Source organism: Dreissena polymorpha, chromosome 10 (genome assembly GCF_020536995.1).
Source record: "Dreissena polymorpha isolate Duluth1 chromosome 10, UMN_Dpol_1.0, whole genome shotgun sequence".
NCBI classification, from domain to species: domain Eukaryota; kingdom Metazoa; phylum Mollusca; class Bivalvia; order Myida; family Dreissenidae; genus Dreissena; species Dreissena polymorpha.
In genome coordinates, this window is record NC_068364.1 from 19,315,827 (window position 1) to 19,334,134 (window position 18,308).

The 18,308-nt window shown below is 38.8% G+C and overlaps 1 protein-coding gene across 1 annotated transcript; it reads right to left on the reverse strand.

Moving 5' to 3' along the window:
• Positions 1 to 252: 252 nt before the first annotated feature.
• Positions 253 to 18,220, reverse strand: LOC127847354 (uncharacterized). The gene is made up of 7 exons (XM_052379209.1): positions 18,114 to 18,220; positions 15,419 to 15,466; positions 13,796 to 14,790; positions 12,229 to 12,363; positions 8,317 to 8,495; positions 4,893 to 4,974; positions 253 to 1,456 (listed from the first exon to the last, which is right to left on the reverse strand). Exons 3-7 carry the CDS (start codon positions 14,787 to 14,789, stop codon positions 1,077 to 1,079), a joined length of 1,770 nt encoding a protein of 589 aa, XP_052235169.1. The 5' UTR covers position 14,790; positions 15,419 to 15,466; positions 18,114 to 18,220; the 3' UTR covers positions 253 to 1,076.
• Positions 18,221 to 18,308: the final 88 nt, after the last annotated feature.

Genomic DNA, 18,308 nt, shown 5'->3' on the forward strand with positions numbered 1-18,308 from the left:
TTGAGTCTTTTATGCCAAAAAGATTTAAACTCAAGTCACAGTGGTATTAAATTTTAATTTGGAAAAGATATACATCAACAGTTCAGTGTTCTAATTTCTAATTTAACAAAAATAATCTAATTTTAACGATCTATATTGTATTTCATGAAAGGTATTTGAACAATTCCTGTTTTATATGGCCTATCTAGTTATAAGCTAAACTCAATCAATATTTTAAATTAATAAATGTAAAGCAGTAACAGAAGAACATGATACTAATTTATGTATTTATTTACCAGGCTGCAATACATGACAAACAGCTGCTTACTTGTATACAGCAATGAAGGGCATCACATGATCAGTAAGTGGTCAGGTATTTTTTCACTTTTATCACAATTTTAAAAAAGTTTGAAAAGCATGTATAGCTAGACACTATTAAACGTACACTGGCCTTTATGCATCAATGTTACAAGTACTGTAAGGATTAATACATTAGTTTTTCGTTTTACAAAAAAAATGGGTTTCATAGATAAAAGAATATAAAAAGTTACAATTAAGTCATCATTATATCATGCAGCATATGCACAAACACAAAGGAGTATGAATGTTAGACTTAATAGAAGTCTGTAATTTACGCACATAGAGTTTGAAAGTTACCGGTTAAAAAATGGTATGTAAAACACACACACACACAAACATATATACGTTTGTATATGACTCTTGCTCTAAAAAAATGGGGCTTAATGCATGTGTGCACAGTGTCAGTGTCCTTCCATATTATCAAGTGCATTTCGCATGGGCTTATCAGGGACAGCACATTCTGATTATAATGAATTTTTTCTTTAAGAAGAGATCACACTAGGTTTTCATTTAGAAGAGACATCATTAAAATAAAAAAGTTCATAAAAGCGATGGTATTGTCCTGATCAGGCTGTGCAAACTGGACAGGCTAATCTGGGACAACATTTTACAAATATGTTTTGAGCCCAGTTTACTCAGAATGCAGCTCCATATATAATAAGTTCCCTCACAATTACATAATGATACATACATGGTTTAATGTTCAGCAATAGAACAGTGAATCAATGTTGTGTTTATCATCCACTTTTTCCCTCTGAAAGTTGCTTATTTTTTCCTCCGTATGTTGCTCGTTTTTTTCTTCTAATGTTGCTAATTTTCTCTTCCAAATGTCCCTCATTTTTCATTCCAACGTTGCTCAGATTTTCCTCCAAATGTTGCTCCTTTTTCCTTCCAACTTTGATCATTTGTTCCTTCAAATGTTGCTCATTATTTCCCTCCAACTGTTGCTCATTTTTACTCTCAAGGTCTCGTAACCATGGCAATTCTTCCTCAGAGAATGTATACGGGTCTGCTTCCTCCACACATTTCGGGTCAAATTTCGGTCCAACAGTCCACAGGGTTTCAAGGTCATATTTTTCACGCACATCTGGCATGAACATGTGGAGAACAATGTTTCCTGAAGAAAATAAAACTGGGAAATTAAGAATTAATATTGTCAATATCACATGTATATCTTTAGAAATAAAGATATTTTGAATAAAAAACAACAAAGAAATGAGTTTATAGAAAGTTTTCTGACTAATATCACAACAGAACATTTGTTTGATGAATCTTTTAATAAACAGCTACAAGAAATGTCTAGGAATTTTGTACATTTATAAAAAAGAATGATTCATTTGATAAAATATATCAGGTTTACACGTTCTTGAACATTACTTCAAGCTCTAATCGAAACAAGAGGGCCAAGATGGCCCTAGTTCGCTCACCTGAGAGGAGTCGGTTCATTCAATCTTTACCTAATGGCAAACTTGACCTAGATATTGACCAGACAAACATCCTGGTCAAGTTTCATCATTATTGAACCAAAACTCTGGCGTACATGTAGGGAGTGTTTTTGTTTTTGTAAGATTTGAAATGGTGACCTATCATCAAACTTGACTGAGATCTTTCAGCAACTTTGATAAAGAATGCTTGAGAAATGTGAATGCTAGAGTGTTTACAAACCAAATGTGGACGGACAGCGGACAAAGACCAATCCTAAAACCTCACCTGAGCAATCAGGTGAGCTAAAAAGTGTGTTTCACCGATCTGAGCCATTTTCCAACTAGTCCAAGAAATCAATAAAACCAATGTATTGACTAAGTTTCACGATGATTAAGCAAAATATGTGACTTCCATAGTGTTCGATCACAAGGTTTCTCTATATAGTCAAATAAGGAAAACTGCCCCACCCCCCTGGCAGCCATGTTTATTGACCCATCGGGACCTTTTGCAAACTCATCTGAGATATATATAAAACCAATCTTTTCACCAAGTTTCATGATGATTGGGCAAAAAATGTGACTTCTAGAGTGTTCACAAGCTTTCTTTTACTATATAAATATAAGAAAACTGCCCCCAAGCCCCCTCGGCAGACATGTTATTCAACTGACAGGAAGCATTTTCCAACTCAACTCTCGTATCAAGGAAACAAATGTTCTGACCAAATTTCATGAAAATTGGGCAAAAAATGTGACTTCTAGAGTGTTCACATGTTTTCACTACAAACATATAGTGAAAAATGCCCCGCCCACTGGCGGCATGTTTTTTCACCGATCTGGACCATTTTCGAACTCGTCCAACATATCAATAAAACCAATGTTTTGATTAACTTTCATGATGATTGGGCCAAAATTGTGACTTCTAGAGTGTTTACAAGGTTTCTCTATAGTCATGTAAGGAAAACTGCCCTGCCCACTGGCTGCCATGTTTTTCAACGGACCGGAACCACTTTTGAACTCAACCAACATATCATTAAGACAGACATTTGGACAAAATTACATGAAGATTGGGCATTAAATGTGACTTCTACAGTGTTTACAAGCTTTTTCTTTTTTTTTGACCTAGTGACCTAGTTTTTGACCCAGCATGACCCAGTTTCAAACTCGATCGAGATATCATTGGGACAAATCTTCTGACCAAGTTTCATGAAGATCGGAAGATAAATATGGCCTCTAGAGTGTTTACGAACAAATGTGGACGGACGACGGACGGACGGATGACGGACAAACACCGGTCACAAAAGCTCCCCTGAGCAATCAGGTGAGCTTAAAAACATCCAACCTCGAATAACAATTAACACATAAATGATACACAAATCTACGCTGTATTATTATGAAAACATTAATAATCAAAGGGGAGTAACTACTGTAAACTTAAATGCAATATTTAGAAGAGTTGTCTCGCATGTTACATGACCTTAATTCATGATTGTTTACAAGCCTTTTTACTATATAAATATAAGGAAAACTGAGCCGTCCCGCTGGCAACCATGTTTTTCAACGGACCGGAACCATTTTCAAACTTAACTCACGTATCTAGGAAACAAAAGTTCTGACAAAATTTCACGAAAATTGGGCCAAAAATGTGACTTCTAGAGTGTTGACATGTTTTCACTATATACACATAGAGAAAAATGCCCCCCCCCACTTGCGGCCATGTTTTTTCACAGATTTGGACCATTTCCGAACTCGTCCGAGAAATCAATAAAACCAATGTTTTGATTAACTTTCATGATAATTGGGCAAAAAGTGTGACTTCCAGAATGTTTACAAGGTTTCTCTATAGCCAAATAAGGAAAACTGCCCCGCCCACTAGCGGCCATGTTTTTCAACGAACCGGAACCACTTTTAAACTCAGCCAACATATCATTAAGACAAACATTTTGACAAAGTTACATGAAGATTGGGCATGAAATGTGACTTCTACAGTGTTTACAAGTTTTTTCTTTTTTTTGACCTAGTGACCTAGTTTTTGACCCGGCAAGACCCAGTTTCGAACTCGACCGAGATTTTATTGGGACGAAGCTTCTGACCAAGTTTCATGAAGATCAGACTATAAAAGTGGCCTCTAGAGTGTTTACGAACAAATGTTAACGGATGGATGGACGGACGGACGACGGACAAAGACCGGTAAAAAAATCTCACAAATTGAACTACCGGTATGCAAAACTACTTCAATCACATTTGCCAATAAAATCATCTGTAAACCTGTCTGTCTGATATCTAACTGACTAAAACCTTCATTTTAAAATAAAATGATTTGGTTGCTAATATGTCCAGTAGAAACTATAACTGCAATGTATTTGTGGAGTAGGGTTTTAATGCATCCGTAAAATAAAAAAAATAAAACATGGAAGTTCTGGGAATTTCATGATGTAAGTACCATCAAGTTAAGATAAACATATTGAAATAACAATTTAAGTGTATACCACTTTAAGTGACTGATTTTACTTTAAAAAAGAAAAAAATGACCTAAAAAAACCACAACTTATATTTGAATTCTGAAATTCATGTACTCAGGACATTTAAGGCTGCCAAAATTTCCAAATACTCTAAGGAAAATATCCAGAATCTGAGAGTTAGGAAATGGTCAAAATGGGTCGTGCTCTGTGGAAAGGAGTTAAATGCATGTGTGTAAAATTTTGTCCCAGATTAGCATGTGCTAATCAGGGACTACACTTACTGCCTAAACTGGATTTTTGCTAAGAAGAGACTTTCTGCGAACTGCGGAAGCTAATCTGGGACAACACTTTACGCACATACTTTAACCCCCTTTTCACAGAGCATGGCCCAAATAAAAAATAAACGCCATGAATATAACGTGAGCTGCGTTCTGGTAAACCAGGGCTTAACACATGAGCATAAGGTGGTCCATGTTGCCACAGGCTTATCAGGAACAACACTTCCTTTTTGTATTTTTCATTTAATGGAAGTCTCTTAATAGCAAAAATCCAGTCTAGGCAGAAAATATTGTCCCTGTTTAGCCTGTGCTTTCAGGCTAATCTGGAAAATTATGCACATGCATTAAGCCCTGTTTTCCCAGAGTGTACCTCATATGTTTATTACACATACCCAGATCTAGACAACACCACTCTGTATCCTCGCCATGAACACGAACATAGGGCCGATCCTTGTAGCCTCGCTTACGCTTGTACTGAAAATATAGAACCATGCATACTCTAGAACTGAAAATTGAGAAGCATATCCATGTACTTAAATAGAGAACCATATGTTTGTACTGAAAATATAAGACTATATTTTTGTGCTAAAAATAGAGAACCATATTCCTGTGCTGAAAATAGAGACCCAATCAGGCCATTTTGACCTTTGAACTCTTGAATTCTTTCGCATGACAGGCCATCCAATGACTGTGAACAAAATTAATGGATAATCTCACAATGAATAACATAGTTATGGCCTGGACAAGCTCATTTATGGCAATTTTTGACTTTTGAACTCCAAGTGTGACTTTGACCTTAAAGATATTGACGTAATTCTTGCGCATGACACACCATCCAATGATTGTGAACAAATGTACCAAGTAATTTTAAAATCTCACAATGAATGACATAGTTATGGCCCAGACAAGATCATTTATGGCCATTTTTGACCTTTGAACTCAAAGTGCAGGGCCCTCACACTACTTTGGGGGAAGGGGTCCGCAGCCCTTAGGAGGGGGAATTTTCGCGGCGTTTCCCTTTTTGGGGGATTTTTTTACTTACTCTCTCATTATTTCATTTGTACATGTTTGCACTACATGCATTTTTCATAATTTAGTATATTTGAAAAGATTAAATTAAAAGAGAATTGAGATATAATAATCATGAGACACATCTTTCTATTAAAAAAAAAAATAATAATAAATTTTTTTTTTTTTTTTTAGGGGGATTTTTTCCCCCCAAAAGGGGAAAACAGTATACTTTTCAGGTGGGGGACTGCCGCCGAAATTCGGCGGCAGATTTGATAGATTGAGGGCCCTGAAGTGTGACCTTGACCTTGGAGATATCGACGCAATTCTTTCTCATGACACACCGTCCAATGATTGTGAACAAATGTACCGAATAATTTTAAAATCTCATAATGAATGACATAGTTATGGCCCAGACTAGCTCATTTCTGGCCATTTTTGACCTTCAAACTCAAAGTGTTACCTTGACCTTGGAGATATCAACATAATTCTTTGGCCTGACACACCCTCCAATAATGGTGAACATATGTGCCAAATGATTTTAAAATCTCACAATGAACGACATAGTTATGGACCGGACAAGCTCATTTATGGCCAGTTTTGACTTTTCAACTCAAAGTGTGACCTTAACCTTGGAGATATCGATGTAATTCTTTCGCATGACACTCCGTCCAATGATGGTAAACAAACGTGCCAAATGATTTTAAAGTCTCACCATAAATGATAGTTATGGGCCAGACACGCTAATTCATGGGCAACTCAAAAGGCACGCTTACTAACAAAATTCCTGAACTCGTTTAATAAAATATGGTATGATATGACAACTTGTGCCAGATCTTATATATAGTTTCTGAGTTTCTATAGCCCTAAAAAGTTTGTGACCAACAGACAGACTGACTGACGGACAATTGCAAAACTATATCCCCCTGCCTTTGGCGGGAGATTAAAAAGATCAAATCAGTCAAGCTCACATGCCTATAATAATATGTTCATAAAGTTTCTTCACTCTAGAAGCAATACTTTTTGAGTCATGCATTATACAAATTTCAAAAGGACGGACAGAGGGACAGACAGGGGAAATCTAAATGGTCCCCCTCTGAAAGAACGGTTCCCTGCCTTTAAGCACAGTGGTACCATGTACCCAAATTTCCAAAAAGGTTACCTATGTGTCCTAATTTCAAAAAGGATTACCCGTGTGCCAGAAGTTTCAATTATGATACACCCCTGAACCTTCATTTCTATTGTTATCTGTGTGTGCTTGTTTCAGCTCTGGAGTAAAGAAGAAATCAATTTAGGGCAGAATAAATTGAGTAAAAAACTAAATCCTGTGGAAAATGCCTGCCTTGCTCGAAATTCACACATATTGCTTAATGATGTTGCACCCTGAAGTACAATAAGCTTTTTCAAACATAACTAACGAGCCTTTATAGGAACCCATAAAATACTCAAGAGACCAGACTTACATGTATTTACTCATGCAGTCCTTTTCTTGGCATTTCTACAGGTCCGTCGAACGGACCCATTACCACAGCAAAATGGTTTAAAAATATCAAAATTGATTTTTTTTCACATTTTTTTTTTATTCAAGAAGTGTCTACAGGGCTCGAATTTAACTTTTTTTTCTCCTTGCAAAACATTGCGAGCAGCTTTAATACCAACTCGCAAAAGCAAAAACTTTCTCGCAAATTTTGCTGGAAACATAATTTAATTTCGTCTTTTTTTATTCAACAGTTATTGTGAGTTAACTTTGCTTTATCTTTCGTATTGTTAAATCCATCTGTGGGCAAAAAGAAACTAGTTATTTTTCGCTTCGACGCCATGTCTGTTCAAGTTCAATGAACAGTACGTGTGAATTAGTTGACTGTTTAACGTTTCGTTGTACCAATACGATCCTCGTATCTGTACTATAAGTATACTAGTCTATATTCAAGCTGCGCGCTTCCGCATATGGGTATGAGGACGTTCTATGACCTATGGTTTAGCGTTCAGGAAGTCGAACGCATTTAGCAATATAACTTTTTTTCACTATTTCTTTACTCGCAAAAAATTACTAGTGGCTTAAAACTTAACTCGCAATCGGTATTTTTCACTCGCATTTTGCGAGTGTGCGAGTGTTAATTTCGAGCCCTGGTCTAATGTCAATTATAACAATGACATCCAACAATGCATATGACTATCATTTCAGTTCTTTCCAGATGTCATTTAACAGTCTCTTGCCCAGGCGCTTGAATGTCAAAATCAGAGTCCCCAGGGCGCCTGATATTGTTTGATTAGTGTATTTTTTCAGTTGACCAAGCCATGTCGTCCAAGGTGGAAGTTTTCAAACACCTGTCGTCTCATTTATCAATGTGTTGCTAGGTACATGTAACCTAGGATTTCAGGATTGTAATTGAGCAAATTAACCGGATCAATGCAGTTAGCAGTACACCCAGCACTTGCATGTTGTATTCCTTAAATAATATTATGTATCTTTGTCTTATCGCCCAATTAAGCCATAAACATCCAATGCAGTGTGTATTTTATCACCCACAATTAAGTTAAGTACATATTGAATTTGTTTTTGTAGCACGTTGTGCTCAGGTGAGCAAAAAAATTCAATGTACAGCCCTGAGGCATCTGAAAGAATTCCTGTGGAAAACACTTAATTTATATAATTTTGTTCTAATAATTTGGTTATAAAGAATTATATTTTTGTTTTTCCCCAAATCAGAAGCCTTCACCCCAAAAATATTATTACATGCATCATTATCAATCCTAAAATTGCATTTTTCCCCAAAACAGCCATAAAGAGGCCTGTCATATACTCACTGTCCACTTCAAGTCCTCACCCATGGCGCGCAGATGTCTGTTGCTGTTGGCACTAACAATGACCATATAGTCGGCAAAGTTGAGGTCCGGCGAGATACGGATGGTAACAATGTCGGCTGCGTTTATTGACTCCAGCAGCGTCACCAGATCTTCAACGTCAAACACGCCTGTCTTCCCACCTGTGGGAGGTGACAATCAGGATAATTTATTATCCCAATAAAGGGGCTAGTTTAAGCCCCACTATCCACATACCTTCTAAACATTGAACTGTGCAGATATTGCTTTGAATAGATTCTATTCTAACACCACCCCCCTGCCCCCCCCCAAAAAAAAACATTTTGCAATATAATTATTGAAATGGTCAAATAATAATGATAAGGTAAATGTTAAATAAATTGCTAATAATAGATAACTGTTAAAATCAATAAAAATAAGTGACCAAATGCCAATACAATAGAAAAGTCACCAAACTAACGTGTGAGAGGTATGGGGGCCTGCCAGGGCTGGGCTACATACGTGTGAGAGGTATGGGGGACTGCCAGGGCTGGGCTACATACAAGTGAGAGGTATGGGGGCCTGCCAAGGCTGTACTACATACGTGTGAGAGGTATGGGGGTCTGCAAAGGCTGTACTACATACGTGTGAGAGGTATGGGGCTTGCCAAGGCTGTACTACATACGTGTGAAAGGTATGGGGGACTGCCAGGGCTGGGCTACATACAAGTGAGAGGTATGGGAGCCTGCCAAGGCTGTACTACATACGTGTGAGAGGTATGGGGGTCTGCCAAGGCTGTACTACATACGTGTGAGAGGTATGGGGCTTGCCAAGGCTGTACTACACACATGTGAGAGGTATAGGGGCCTGCCACGGCTGGGCTACATAAGTGTGAAAGGTATGGGGGCCTGCCAGGGCTGTTCAACATACGTGTGAGAGGTATGGGAGCCTGCCAGGACTGTACTTCATATGTGTGAGAGGTATGGGGGCCTGCCAGGGCTGGGCTACATACGTGTGAGAGGTATGGGGGTCTGCCAGGGCTGGGCTACATACGTGTGAGAGGTATGGGGGCCTGCCAGAGCTGTACTACATAAGTGTGAGAGGCATGGGGGCCTGCCAGGGCTGTACTTCATATGTGTGAGAGGTATAGGGGCCTGCCAAGGCATTACTACATACGTGTGAGAGGTATGGGAGCCCGCCAGGGCTGTACTACATACGTGTGAGAGGTATGGGAGCCTGCCAGGGCTGTACTACATACGTGTAAATAGTATAGAGGCATGCCAGGGCTGTACTGCATATGTGTGAGGTATGGGGGCCTGCCAGGGCTGTACTACATATGTGTGAGAGGTATTGGGGCCTGCCAAGGCTGTACTACATACATGTGAGAGGTATGGGGGCCTGCCAGGGCTGTACTACATACGTGTGAGTGGTATGGGGGCCTGCCAAAGCTATACTACATACGTGTGAGAGGTATGGGAGCCTGCCAGGGCTGTACTACATACGTGTGAGAGGTATGGGAGCCTGCCAGGGCTGTACTACATACGTGTGAGAGATATGGGAGCCTGCCAGGGCTGGGCTACATACGTGTGAGAGGTATGGGGTACTGCCAGGGCTGTACTACATACGTGTGAGAGGTATGGGGGCCTGCCAGGGCTGTACTACATACGTGTGAGAGGTATGGGAGCCTGCCAGGGCTGTACTACATACGTGTGAGAGGTATGGGAGCCTGCCATGGCTGCACTACATACGTGTTAGAGGTATGGGGGACTGCCAGGGCTGGGCTACATACATGTGAGAGGTATGGGGGCCTGCAAGGGCTGTACAACATACGTGTGAGAGGTATGGGAGCCTGCCAAGGCTGTACTACATACGTGTGAGAGGTATGGGGGCCTGCCAGGGCTGTACTACATACATGTGAGAGGTATGGGGGCCTGCCAGGGCTGTACTACATATGTGTGAGAGGTATGGGGGCCTGCCAGGGCTGTACTTCACACATGTGAGAGGTATGGGAGCCTGCCAGGGCTGTACTACATATGTGTGAGAGGTATGGGGGCCTGCTAGGACTGGGCTCCATACATGTGAGAGGTATGGGGGCCTGCCAGGGCTGTACTACATACGTGTGCGAGGTATGGGAGCCTGCCAGGGCTGTACTACATACGTGTAAATAGTATAGGGGCCTGCCAGGGCTGTACTACATATGTGTGAGAGGTATGGGGGTCTGCCAGGGCTGTACTACATATGTGTGAGAGGTATTGGGGCCTGCCAAGGCTGTACTACATACATGTGAGAGGTATGGGGGCCTGCCAGGGCTGTACTACATATGTGTGAGAGGTATGGGGGCCTGCCAAGGCTGTACTACAAACATGTGAGAGATATGGGAGCCTGCCAGGGCTGTACTACATACGTGTGAGATGTATGGGAGCCTGCCAGGGCTGTACTACATACGTGTGAGAGGTATGGGAGCCTGCCAGGGCTGGGCTACATACGTGTGAGGTATGGGGGACTGCCAGGGCTGTACTACATACATGTGAGAGGTATGGAGGCCTGCCAGGGCTGTACTACATTCGTGTGAGAGGTATGGGAGCCTGCCAGGGCTGTACTACATACATGTGAGAGGTATGGGGGCCTGCCAGGGCTGGGCTACATACGTGTGAGAGGTATGGGAGCCTGCCAGGGCTGGGCTACATACGTGTGAGAGGTATGGGGGACTGCCAGGGCTGTACTACATACGTGTGAGAGGTATGGGGGCCTGCCAGGGCTGTACTACATTTGTGTGAGAGGTATGGGAGCCTGCCAGGGCTGTACTACATATGTGTGAGAGGTATGGGTGCCTGCCAGGGCTGGGCTACATGTATGTGAGAGGTATGGGTGCCTGCCAAGGCTGTACTACATACGTGTGAGAGGTATGGGAGCCTGCCAGGGCTGTACTACATACATATGAGAGGTATGGGGGCTTGCCAGGGCTGTACTACATATGTGTGAGAGGTATGGGGGCCTGCCAGGGCTGTACTACACACATGTGAGAGGTATTGGAGCCTGCCAGGGCTGTACTACATACGTGTGAGAGGTATGGGGGCCTGCCAGGGCTGGGCTTTATACATGTGAGAGGTATGGGGGCCTGCCAGGGCTGTACTACATATGTGTGCGAGGTATGGGGGCCTGCCTGGGCTGTAGTACATACGTGTGAGAGGTATGGGGGACTGCCAAGGCTGTACTACATACGTGTGAGAGGTATGGGGGCCTGCCAGGGCTGTACTATATACGTGTGAGAGGTATGGGGACTGCCAGGGCTGGGCTACATACATGTGAGAGGTATGGGAGCCTGCCAAAGCTGTACTACATACGTGTGCAAGGTATGGGGGCCTGCAAGGGCTGTACTACATACTTGTGAGAGGTATGGGGGACTGCCAAGGCTGTACTACATACGTGTGAGAGGTATGGGGGCCTGCCAGGGCTGTACTACATACGTGTGAGAGGTATGGGGGCCTGCCAGAGCTGTACTACATACGTGTGAGAGGTACGGGGGCCTGCCAGGGCTGTACTACATATGTGTGACAGGTATGGGGGCCTGTCAGGGCTGTACTTCATATGTGTGAGAGGTATGGGAGCCTGCCAGGGCTGTACTACATACATGTGAGAGGTATGGGGGCCTGCCAGGGCTGTACTACATACATGTGACAGGTATGGGGGCCTGCCATGGCTGTACTACATACGTGTGAGAGGTATGGGGGCCTGCAATGGCTGTACTACATACGTGTGAGAGGTATGGGGGCCTGCCAGGGCTGTACTACATACGTGTGAGAGGTATGGGAGCCTGCCAGGGCTGTACTACATACATGTGAGAGGTATGGGGGCCTGCCTGGGCTGTACTACATACGTGTGAGAGGTATGAGTGCCTGCCAGGGCTGGGCTACATACGTGTGAGAGGTATGGGGGCCTGCCAGGGCTGGGCTACATCAGGCTCAGGCTGAACTATGTTCACAAAGTCCTCTATCTCAACGTCCGACCACATCCTTCCAGTGTCTGGGGCCACTGTGCTGCCCTTACCAGCGGCTGAAAACAAACACTGATCATTTGAGATCATATATGGAACACTGATGAATAAAAAAGATACCATGGTAACTGGTGACATAGTGACTACTAAAAAGATTATTTTTAAGACCAATTTTATAGATCTCCTCATAAAAGTAACTTTACAAAATACTACCTTTTTCTTAAGTTTTTTTATTGTGTTTATTGTCATTGAAGTAAGAACCAAATTGTGTTTAGCAGTCAACATCTTTTTAAGAGATTGCAATAGTTCTTAACAAAACAAATATAATTTGACAGTTTTTTTTAATTATTTGTTTAACATCACATACTTACGACTCAAGGGGATGAAAATACTCCACCCTACTGAGGTCACTTGTTACAACATCCATTCACATTCATTGAGAACATAAGCTGTAAGGAGAATATAAGCTGAAAGGACAAAATAAGCTGACAGTAGGAAATAAGCCAAAAGAAGGAAATAAGCTGAAAGAAGAAAATAAGCAGAACAGATAAAACAAGACTATTGCCAAGCAATAAAAGTCCCCTACCGGCTCCACCATTGTCAGAAATTCAACCTTTGTCAGAATATTTTTTTATTTGTTGCCATAGCAACCAGAATTTTTGACGTAGGAACAAAATGAAATGACGTGCATAATGTCCATATTACCATCTATGCATGTTCCAAGTTTCATGAAAAAATATTAAGAACTTTTAAAGTTATCGCAGGATCCAGAAAACCACAATTTTCAGCAGTATTTCTAGTCTATTTGTTGCCATAGAAACCAGAATTTTAGATGTAGGAACAAAATGAAATAACGTGCATAATGTCCATATTGCCATCTATAAATGTTCCAAGTTTCATGAAAAAATATTAAGAACTTTTAAAGTTATCAGAGGATCCAGAAAACCACCATTTTCAGCAGTATTTCTAGTCTATTTGTTGCCATAGCAACCAGAATTTTTGCACTAGGAACAAAATGAAATGACGTGCATAATGCCCATATTGCCATCTATCCATGTTCCAAGTTTCATGAAAAAATATTAAGAACTTTTAAAGTTATCGCAGGATCTAGAAAACCACCATTTTCAGCAGTATTTCTAGTCTATTTTTTGCCATAGCAACCAGAATTTTAGACGTAGGAACAAAATGAAATGATGTGCATAATGTCCATATTGCCATCTATCCATGTTCCAAGTTTCATGAAAAAATATTAAGAACTTTAAAAGATATCACAGGATCGAGAAAAGTGTGACAGACTCACAGACTGACGGACACACAGTGCGCAAACCATAAGTCCCCTCCGGTGAAACCGGTAGGGGACTAATAAGCAAGCTGAAAGGAAGAAATAAGCTAAAAGAAGAAAATAATCTGTTAAGGTGAAAATAAGCTTTATGAAGAAATAACACCCATGCAGAGTTACTCATTTTTCAAAAGTGTAAAAAGAGTGTTTACCCTTGATTGTCCCAGGTAGATTGTCGTCCTCAGGGTACGACAGAACCACAACCGAGTCTGGGTTCTCTGAGCCTATCCTATACCTCCCAGCATGCAACACCTCACTTTCTGTTTTACCCACAATGCCATCCTCTGAGAGCTCAGAAATCTCAATTTCACTTTTGTTTGCTGATGCTTTTAAACTTTGTTTGGCTTCAGGTTTAGAAAAAACTTTAATGTCTGTTTTCTCCTTCTCAAGACTGCTGTTTTTTTCTTTTACAATCTTATTTGATTTTTTATTGCTGTTGTCATTACCACCACCACTACCACCATTGTTATCATCATCACTGTCACTACTGGAACTACTAGAGGAGTCACTGTCACTATCGCTACTTGATGAATCGCTGTGTAAATCTGCATCATCATCTTCATTGTTGATGCCTTGAACATGTAATGTACCAACATTCAAACTTGTTTCCCGTCTTTCTTTCAGCATGGCAATATATTCTTCAGTGGTGTAGCCAAGTTTTTCATATTTCTCAATTTCACCATCATTTTCTACCTTATGTTCATCATCACCCTTATGGGTATTTGAACTTTTGTTGGAACTTATTTGATTAAGCTCCCTATTGAAATCTTCACGGATATCTTGGAGTAAAGACTGTACTTCCTTATCATTTTTATAATCAGCCGAATCAGATCCAGATGATAAGAAACGCTTAACAAAGGACACTCCATCACATCTACATAATGACATATCATTCTTTGTGAATATAATATTTTGGCCTTTTAAAGACAAACTTAAATACTTTTTAAATAATGTGGCACTTTGTGGATCATATGAAAATGTCTTAAGAAACATTCTATATTTTGGTATTTCATTTGTTTTCCTGAATGAATGCTTGTTTTGTCTGCAGACAGGAGCTAAACTCCAGTACCTCAAACATGGTTGAGACAGCATGCAGGTAAATCTGCACTGATAATACAGCAACATTTTGAGGGCTCTAGGTGACATTCTGCAAATATATTTTTAACATCATGAAATGGTACAAGTTACTGCCTGAGCTTGTTCATGAACAGGTATGGGCATATTTTGCATAATTGGATGCAGCATCAACAACTTAAATCACCACATGCATGCAGTTTTAGCCAAAACTTAATAGCATTTCAATTAAAATTATTGGATAACTAGATAACTGCAGTCATTTAATAGGGAAGATCCCAAAGATGCATTTATCACCTGTATATTATTTTATATTATTCACTGCACTGGTTGGTGAGTATTTCTCAGACGGAAAATTGGTTTTTCTTGAATTAATTCCTCAATAATAAGAGATATTGCATGAAAAATTTACTTGGGTTTGTCATCAACAAGCGAATGTAAACAAAGTATTTGTTTGATGTGCGCATGTGCCTGTAGGAGGGCAGAAAATTGGGTCATTAAAGGGGGGTAATTGTCCTCTGTAGTGTACAGGATTCCCGGACATTTACATGTAGATAATTTGAGTATTTGGAACAAATAAGAAATAAAATGATACTTTGATAATTTGATGATGCAATATGCTGTCATCTGTGTGTGTAAATATAGTTCATTTGTTTCCAATCATTCTATCATTCTTTAGTACTTTTAATTATAATACTTGCCTTTTAACTAATTGCTGCTGCTGCTGTCAACTTCAAGAAAACAAGCATCTGCAAGTATGTGACAAAGCAAATCGTATTAAAGAGTTACAATACATGAAATAAACTGAACGTCTGATAAATACTGCTGTCCGACAAATATTTACTAACCAGTAGGTGTTAACAAGGACAAATAATGATTCTTGTATACTGTACAGTATGGCATATGAGACATCCATGCAAATTAGTAAAATGTAATACGTCTAACTTTCCATCCAATGTCTTAGTTCTAATTCTGAGTTATGGAGGTTTCGGTAAATAACAAGTTCGGTAAATTGGATTTATATAGTTAATGCTGCGGAGGTTTCGGTAAATTGGTATAAATAGGGAATATCACACCTTGAATCGATGAGGGTGTACACTATAAATTGAGTTGTTTGGCACTAATTAAATTATCAGATTAAAATGTATGAAGTTGATGTTACCAATTGGGAGATGCAACGTGTTAATATTAATTACCCAGGCTTGCAACCTATTAATATTCTAATCACAGGAGGTAATTTATATATTAAAAGTTTATATTAAGGTCCTGTTTTTTGTTTTTTTCACATATGTTTTATACAATTAATTGGAAAAACCTTAATTAAAGTTTATCAGATAAAAATATAAATAATTTTATAAAATATATTTGTTTCTTATATGAATATAATTTTCGCATCTTTTTACAACAAGCAGGTCAGCACATAAGGTAGTCATGAAGACGCATTGATGACTTGTAAATAAACTCTGACCTTCACACACACTTTTTAATACAAAAGTTTACAGTGATATGCCTTATTAATTTGCTAAATATTGTGAGTGGTGTTTTATCCATGTTTTAAATGTGTCTTATTTATTATATATGGTCAATAAAACGGATTAAAATGATAATCAGTTCGTATTATTGTATTCAACGGGTTTTTTCAGGCAATAAATTATATCAGTTATTTTGGCAGTAAATCCAATTTTTCCAGTACAGTAGCCAGGTGCCTGTGTATTGAGCTGATAAGATAGGGATCACCACGGCAGGTTGCTAATACACACTGTAGACTTCCCCTGTTTTACTATTGTATTTGTTATTAACCTGATTTGAATAAATGAAGTGTATTCATTCAGGTCTGCTGGCGTTATGTTAGAGGTCATTTTTATCAGTTTTTAATTATGTGTAATTTAATTGCATCTCTTGCTTAACTCAATGTTCAATGGCATGTGCACTTAAAAAAAAAAAAAAACATCATGTGTATCATTATATTTCGTTTTATAAAATACGTTAACATATTATATGTTTTACATTGTTTGTTTGTTTGTTTTTTCTCAACCAGAAAGAAATAATAAAACATTGTTATATATAAAGCGCACTCGGAATTGACCTTTAATTTGATGCAATCCACATTTTTTTAGCGGCCAAGGGCAGTATTCTGTGCTCAGCCGCTGATGGTGTAGTGATATATATACAATTCTGATAAGAAACAGTAGCAGAATTTATAAAATTCAAAATTTGGCTCTTAAGAGGTGGCCTCCATGTGGCAAGAGCTGGGAAACATATTCATTATGTTGGCAAACTACCTCATGTGTATGTAGAGAAATTGAGTGCTTTTCGGTGGCCTAAAATACTATTGTGCTTTATATTTAAACTTAATATTTGTTCAGGAGTTTTCCTCGCTTAATTGGGAAGAGGCTCTAGCCTATGGATTTTGGGAAGAAATTGCTCATGTTGGGAAGAATTCTTGCTAAAATTACTGCTTTGGGAAATGAAAAAGCTGGTGTAAGTTAGGATTTTTGGGAAAACTGCATGATTTTAAAGAAATTTTCAATTGGGATTGTTATATTAGGCTGAAAACGCCTGTTTGTTTTTTTTTGTTTTTTTTTAAATAAATCATTAATTTTCTACAATATTTTACAAGACTTTCAACATTTTTTAATAGCATGTTAAACTTAATTAAAGATCTTCTATTTATTCAGTCTTTAAATCAGCATTTATTAGTACTATTATGTAATTTAAATAAGAGCATCAAATTTTTATAAAAAAAATTAGTATTGATTTATTTAAATCATAAATTTACTTTCAATAAAGTTACATTTTATTTTCAATCTACATTTTTTGGTTTTTGTTTTATAAAGTTCAGTGGTAGCTCATTCATGCCCCTAAATTCTTTACCATAGGCATAGCATTAATTATTCAATTCAAAATTAATTCCCAGTTTGCAAATATATGCCCCTGATGTTATTGTAGGCCAATAATAGGTGTCATTAACACCTCATGGTAGGTGTACCTCTATAAAGATCCATTTTAACGAAACCTCCACAACATTCACTATATAAATCCAAATTACCGAACTTATTTACCGAAAGCTCCAGTACCCCTAATTCTAAATCAAGACAACTTACCAGAATGAATACTGTCCATTTAAGAATGTCAAAGATTCATTTGTAATTGTGTATAACATTCAGTATGTGTTAAATGGTATCAATAAACCAGTAAACAAACTAAAATATATGGTAAACACAACTAACCAGTGAATAGACTTTAATTTGGTACGAACGAGACAATCGTGAATTTTACATAATCTACATCTAACGTTACGACTGATCGTCTATTGTGATATGCATCGAAAGCCAACATTTTACGAATATGTTGTTGTTTAGTTCTTAAAATGATAAGCATTTGTAAATATCTTACATGTTGATGAAGACTTTTGACATTCACCGATTACGGCATTTTCGAGTAAGTCGCATTGCCGATGCCGTATGCACATGATGTTGCAAAAATGTTTTTACAATCTCTATAAAAAATTGAGACAAAGGTATGTTTAATCATAAAATGTATCACTGTCTGCATTTCTGTGCTATAATCAATATAAAATTCTTATATATA

What these genes read in the sequence shown, in the direction of transcription:
- LOC127847354 (XM_052379209.1), bottom strand. Translation starts at nt 14,789, where the DNA reads ATGTCACCTAGAGCCCTCAAAATGTTGCTGTATTATCAGTGCAGATTT. An exon ending in GTGAGGACTTGAAGTGGACA is followed by an intron (nt 4,975 to 8,316) that starts GTGAGTATATGA and finishes CTATATTTTCAG; the next exon opens with TACAAGCGTAAGCGAGGCTA. An exon ending in GTGGTGTTGTCTAGATCTGG is followed by an intron (nt 1,457 to 4,892) that starts GTATGTGTAATA and finishes TATTTTCTTCAG; the next exon opens with GAAACATTGTTCTCCACATG.